The sequence below is a fragment of the Pseudomyrmex gracilis genome, unplaced genomic scaffold (assembly GCF_002006095.1).
Source record: "Pseudomyrmex gracilis isolate BER0280 unplaced genomic scaffold, ASM200609v1 scaffold_92, whole genome shotgun sequence".
Taxonomy (NCBI): Eukaryota; Metazoa; Arthropoda; class Insecta; order Hymenoptera; family Formicidae; genus Pseudomyrmex; species Pseudomyrmex gracilis.
In genome coordinates, this window is record NW_018020676.1 from 415,534 (window position 1) to 422,642 (window position 7,109).

The 7,109-nt window shown below is 36.5% G+C and overlaps 1 protein-coding gene across 9 annotated transcripts in view; it reads left to right on the plus strand.

Moving 5' to 3' along the window:
• Positions 1-4,166, plus strand: part of LOC109855548 (peroxidasin) — a 142,223-nt gene extending 138,057 nt beyond the window's left edge. For all 9 annotated transcript variants that reach the window (XM_020429943.1, XM_020429938.1, XM_020429935.1 and 6 more), the window contains one exon: positions 3,309-4,166. In XM_020429943.1, coding sequence (XP_020285532.1) covers positions 3,309-3,406 — 98 coding nt within the window. In that variant the 3' untranslated portion in view covers positions 3,407-4,166. The remainder of the gene's footprint in view (positions 1-3,308) is intronic.
• The last annotated feature ends 2,943 nt before the right edge of the window (positions 4,167-7,109 follow it).

Below are 7,109 nucleotides of genomic sequence, written 5' to 3' on the forward strand. Positions count from 1 at the left end.
GGGTGTTTTTTGCATTTATCTCGATAAATATTTGCTCGATTCATTCGATTGATAGCTTAAACGATAGATATTTTCAATACCTACAACTATTATTTAAAGCTTTTTTCCCTAGCTAGCAGTTCTTCTTCGATAAAAGCAAAAAACCCATTTTCAGCACTTTCAATCATTATTTATAACAAGTGCTGACAAAAAATTTTGGTTGCACGACTATAGGGGTTCATCAGTGAAGCGCACACTACAAGGTAATGTAATCGGATTTCAGTTAAACATTTTTGCATGAAATTTTCCCTAATGACTGGACTATAGGTTTGATAAATTTGCAAAAGATCCGAGCACCATTGAGCGTAACATTCGCGTGCCGCTCGCGATGTTGCAACGTGATTAGCGAAGTCAATGAAATTACGACGTATTTGCATGCGATGTTGTGAGGCATCCGCGTAACGTGCACGAGTGATATCATACCGTCAGCATGAGTGATCGGCTAATTATATCGTAATTAAAACAGAAGTTGAAAGGCGAAATACGCGGCATAATCCATGTCAAATGAGATAGATATCTGTCGGCTAAACGCGCGTCGAATATTCTACCGCGCAGACTCACATGCAAATAGGTCTTAACTATTACTAATGATTATTTCATGCACGCGCAGGCACATCTTGCAAAAATTATGATAATGGGGTTTTTGTTTTTTTTTTGTACGCTTGATTTTCTCTCTTTTGCATTTGATTTTCTCTAGCCGATAGGTATATATATAGAAACGTTCCGACTGAGTTTTCTCTCACCGATGTTGGGAATATGATTCTTCCTCTTTTTTCACGAATTAACGAAAGCATCCTCAATAAGACGAGGAACGTCTTAAGTCACTGAGGACTCGGACGATTCAATTAACGAGACGAAGATCCGGGATTAAGAGCCGATTTACCAGGAAGACGCGTAAACAGAGTTGTAAATTTTTCTCCGACCGGGGGAGCGTTTAATTGAATCTCTGAAAAGAAAAAGAAGTGATCGTTCGTATGACCGCTCGTCTAAATAACGTGTCGCGAAGGATGGTGTGTTTTCGACTTTAGAGAAACTCTTAGAAGTCAAAAAAACGTTTGATTGTGCCAAGAAAATACCTAGAATTAAAAAAAAAAAAAAAAAAAAAAAATCACAGAGAAACGACCGCCGAGGAGAAAAAGTGATAATACGCGCGCGTATGTGCAAGATAATAATTGGAATAATTTTATTAGCACAAATCTGACATTATTTTACGTATTAAAGTATATTGCCAATATTACAATATTGGCAATATAATTTTGCAATATAATATATTACAATATGATATATTACACATAAAATTAAGTGTGTTAAAATGTTATTACTCTATGCTAAATTTGTAATTAATGTGGCCAGTTACAGGTGCGTATAGGATAACGTGTTGAATTTGCCGAGAAATTTGTACGTCAATATTGCCGCGTATACGGCTTGCATGTGTACACACAAATGCGTTTACTGCTAAACGTGTGTAGAATATCGAGTGTCATGAATACTTCTCACCTGCATTATTGGATTAAATAACTGACTTTATACGTTTCTTCCGACTACATCTTGTGTGTACGTACAAAAAATTAAAAAAATGACAATGAGATTTTTTTTCGAGTATGTACCTACATTTGATGTAAGAGCTCTCTTAGTATGAAAGTAATATATATATATATTTTTTTTTTTTCACACGAACGTAACAAGCTATCTCGATCGGCCATTTACGTAACTTTCGCGCAAAACCGCAACTCTTGTCACTTTTCAATATGGCAGTCGAACGTGGAATTGCATCGCATTTGATATTTCGATGTGAATTTTACGGATGGTCGAATTCACATTTACGTTTTGAAGTTTTGGACGAATTCAAAAGCCAAATATCGCTCCCGATAGTTGCGCTCTCTTTATGTAATAGTTCTTTCTTTCTCACGGTACTCTGTGAGAGAGACAAAGCGAATAAATAGATCAAAACGCTATTGTCTTTATCGTGGAATATACAATAATGTATCTGCTACATAACACAGGTAAATTATAGTTATAATGTATATGCATGAAACAAATATATTTAATCCAAAATGAATGTATAAATTCGGCAAATTTGAATCAAATGCAGAATGTAATGCAAATAATGTATTAAATTTTAATGTATCATTATCAATAGGTTTTTGACTTCAGTTTTAAGTCATCTTTAATTGATGATACACACTTAAATTAACAATCTAACAATCACTTTAGCATCGAGCAATGTAAAATTTCTCATTACACTGTTTTATAAACTACATGACTCTTAATACAAAATGTTGTCAAACTTTTGCAAGTAAGGTGTGTGAGCTGTCACAAGTTCAACATCTCAAAAGTCAAACTTAGAACTACTAGAGTTTAATATATTATTTGCATCCTGAATTTTGTTTAAATTTGTCGAATTTATTCCTTTTGGATAGAATAGTGCTAACCGTTTAGAAACTAAGGACAGTCTCATAATATTTCTCTCTATAAATATATTTATTTTCATTATTTTATTAATATATTGTATATATATAAACTAAGTAAACAAATTAGTAGATATTAGAAAGAGAGGGGGGGAGAGAGAGAGCAAAACTCCGATAAAACTTATCGCAGCTATTGGTAAAGATGTGTGGCGAGCATAAAAAATAAAATTTAAAACTAGAAGAGAAATGCGAGAATGAAACGTTGTGACACATGATATTTGTCGACCGGGTCGAAATGAGAGCTCGAAATAGAAATATTGCTCTCTCGATTATTAGCGTAGATTTCACACAAAGATTTTCAACGTAATTCAAACATATTTCTTTTTGCAATGTCTACTCTTTTCCGTTTTGCTTATATAAATCTCTCTGATGCTAAATTTTTAATTTAAAAAGCATATTATTTGTTCTCCTTACTCGAAAAACCATAATTTACAATAGAAGTGAAATATAATATATAAAAACGTAAATTTTGCAAACGCTCACGGTATTCATGTGACACCGGGTGATCCGCGCGAGTCACATAAAATACAATATTTGTTAAAATACGTGTGATGAAAAAATAATATTCGGCTTTAATCCGCTACGTTTTCTGCTCGTCGTGCAATATAGCGAAATATATCGAGCACGCGCGACCATTTTTTGTAAACATTTCCAACATTTTTCAAAAATTTGAACCTGCGGTTTTAATATTATACAGCACAACGTAAACAAAAAAAAAAAAAAAAAAAAAAAAACACGTATCAAGAGCGAAAAAGGAAGCGAGCAATATGGTTAATTGTGTGCGCTTTCATATTGTTGCAGGAGAGAATCCAGCCGCCATGCAACACGGCGGCACTTCGGCCCCGAGAGCGACCTTTATCTTCACCGTTGTGATATCACTATCGTCGCTTCTAAGGTGACCATGATGACCCCAGTGCGTTTTGAACCTGCGATTCGAATGGTGCTAACTTTCTCACCTTCTCCCTACGGAAACTCGTGCGCACTCGGAGTGTCCTTCCGGATATACGGACGGAGAACTTCGAGAACATTTGAGCCGCTTCGCTCCTTTTGCAGGAAACCGCATGGCAATTGGCGCGAGAAAATTGCAACGGAACACGGATATATATATTCTCACGCACGGGACACGAACACGTATGTGCGAGACAGAGACGTGTCACATCCCCCTTCGTGAATCCCCGATCGTGAAGCAACTTTCGAACGAGTAGCTTCGCTAGAAAGAAGCACCATCTCGCAATTTCGGCGCGAGACGGCACGCGTATCAGTTTCTTCGCAGACATTTCTGAGTATCTCACGGAGAAACTTGACTAATCGCTTCCAACTACGATCGATGTACAGGAGATTTAACGACGGAATAGGGTTCGCGCTTAAGAGAACACGCGCGCTGCGAATTTCGGGAAAGAGACGAACAGAAACTTTTAATCTCCGCCTCGTTTGCGTGCGTGCGAGTGTGCGTGTGTGTGCGTGTGTGTGTGTGTGTGTGTTCGAGCTCCTGGTATTAACTAATGTGCGGACGCGTTGTTTTATTGCGCGCGCGTTGTTTAAGCGCGTGCTCAAATGCGGAATCGTTGATTTAAAAAAATTCCGTTCATGTGATATAAATACGTAACGCGCGTGAAACTACTATATATATATATATATATATATATATATATATACACATATATACATACATATATATATATATGTATCTGTGACGTGAGTGTTCATGAAGCAAGTGATGGTGGGAAAACAATCACGTGATGTGCAAACAATTGCAATCGACATTTTCATTTTTACTCTTTTATCTTCAAACCGTCAAGCACTTTCAACATCCGCGCTCGATACACAGCTGACTTCTGGAAGTACCGACGTAGACATATTCTATTTGCTCTTAGTTTTCGAGTGCACATACGCGATGAGAAATTCTTTTTTCATCAATTTCGACATCATTTTTCGGAGGGTGTAACACACACAACGAAAAGAAATATCGATCGAAGACTTGTTGGAGAGAGAGAGTGTAACTCTAACAGCAAACGCGTTTTACAAAAGTTTCGAATATATATATAGGTATATATACTTTTGTATATATGCATACATATATACTTTTTTATATGCGTATATATTTGTTGAACTTGTATTTAACTTAGACGTTGCGCACACCGTTGTGTACGTTTAGTGCGAGAATAATATAAAATTTCGAAACACAGAGATTTGTCAAAGTGATGACACCGTCCAAGAAATTCGGCATTGCTAAAGTTGCGTCAGTAAATAAGTAACGTTTTGTTTTAATCGAGAAGTGAAACATGTGCTAGTTACGCGAAGTTCCAACTTTGTTTCTCCCGCAGCAGTTGAAGTGTGCAATTACGTGTCTGCAATATAATAAAAAAAAAACAATGTTTCCGTTCGCTCCTTCTCGATAATCACAAAATCCGCGCGTATTTGTACATCGTAAGTTTTGTTTCTTTTGTATCAAAAACAATTCATCGAGCAAGTCAATGTTTACTCGCCAGAGATCATTAGCCTATGATTTCACCAATTAAATAACCAACGATAAGAAAAAATCGTTGGCGTTATTGTATCACTAGGACTGAATATTTTCGAGGCTCGCAATGAATCGAAAAAGCAATTTGCTTGAAACTAGCATAAAAGAAAACAAGCATGAATGATTGTGATATGTTTATTATAGTTTAATGACTTCATATGCTCAATGAACATGCGCGACATGAAAGCTACGCGGAGAATGCATTCATCATCCCTTCGCTTCGCTCGCTACTCAAAATACGCCTGACGCTGATGAACATGACGTAAAATCCGCTGGCTATCAAAAGAATTATGCAGCTACCGTAAATAGAAACAGAGTGTTTTTTTACATAAACCTTTTTTTTTTTTTACATAGACTCTTTTTCTTTCACAGTTGCTACGTTACCAGATTTCAACATTATAAAAAAACAACATTATATAAATAAACAATATTCGAGTGTCTCTTGAAAGCGTAAGCAATTAACTATATGATTTTTATCAATCTCAACAAAAAAAAACAATATAAAATTGAATTGTTTTATATACATTTTGTATGAAAAAAATTCTCTTCACACGTGCAACGATGAAAACACGTGTCAAGTGTTTTTTTTACCGGAACAATTTTGAAACGCGAGCAATTTTTAACTCTTCGTGTGTATATATATATATATATATATATATATATCGTTCGTAAATTATATACATTTCAAAGATATCACAATTCCATTTGTGAATAAAATACGCGTTAAACAAGAAATATAATGCGCACAAATAGCGCGTGTGTATTTGCATTTTGGAGATTTTACAAATGCTCAGTGTAGTGATGAGTATGCGTATACGTACGATTGCGTTAGAAATGTATTCGAAGCACTCGGGCAGAACGTGTGTGGGAATTGCGCGGGACGCGCGGGCTGCGGCACACGGTAAAAGCGCGACAGTCAGACAAGGATCGATCGGGCAACAAATTGCCGATCGTGCCGATGGAAAATGAACCGTTAAGCAGCCCACCCTGACAATGACGTACGGTTAGTTTGGCGTAAATCAGTAGTTTCTACTCGCGACGATGCCCTCGTTTTCGGCGGCTGTGTAATGTGATAATTTAACAGAGGCATTATTGCACGAGCAGGTGCAAAATATTTCAACGAGACGCGTGCGGCCGCGCGCGCGCGCGCGCAATTTGTTACGCAAAAACCACATCCGACGTAACCAGCGTACTATAAATTTAATTATTATTTCGAGAGGAACCCCGAATCTGGAAACACGAGTATCGAAATAAATTGCAACGACGTTCGAGCGTTTTGCCGAGCAAACTTTTCAATCTTTCCATTCGCGGGTCTCGCTTTTTTTTCTTTCTTTTCTTCTTTCTCGTGCGGCTTTCTCGTCATTTCGCATTTCTTTTGATTATCATTGGTTTCTCTCTTCCATTGCTGTTTCTTCTTTATGTTTTCACGAAAGTTTCGAGACGTTTGTCGACCGCGTTCTCTTGTTCCTGCAAAAGCGTGAAGTTCAGATGACCTTAATTCGCGGAAGCTCAATTTGTGAATTAATGTCAAGTGCGCAAACTCGAACAGACAGTTTTACAACGTTGTCGGGAGCGTAAGCGCAAATTTTCCACGAGAATCGTTCAATTTTGTTTGTCGACTGTTATCAGTTTCGATTGTTTACCTGATCCACATTCGCTCTCACATGACATTCGGTCTTTTTCAAAACGATGCTGAAAGAAAGAAAAAAGTGACAAATATATATTGAATGATATTATTAATTCAGAGAAAAATTATAACGTGCAGAGAGACAGAAGAATAATTTTTGTTTAATCCTTTCAGTACATTTCTGCTGGTTAATTTTTGATATTAGATATTACGACGGGAATCGAATATAAATTTCTATAGATATATTATGTAACAGATCTCAAATAAATGTGTGTAATAAAAGATAATTGCGTCGAATTAATTTCTATTGCGTCAAAAGCGAGTCTCGAAAATACATATATATATATATATATCATCTACAGGGTGTTTCAGAACTATGGGATCAAACTTCTAGGGGTTATTCAGTGCAACAGTAGAAAACATTTGAGTATAGGGACCCATGTCCGGAAAAGTG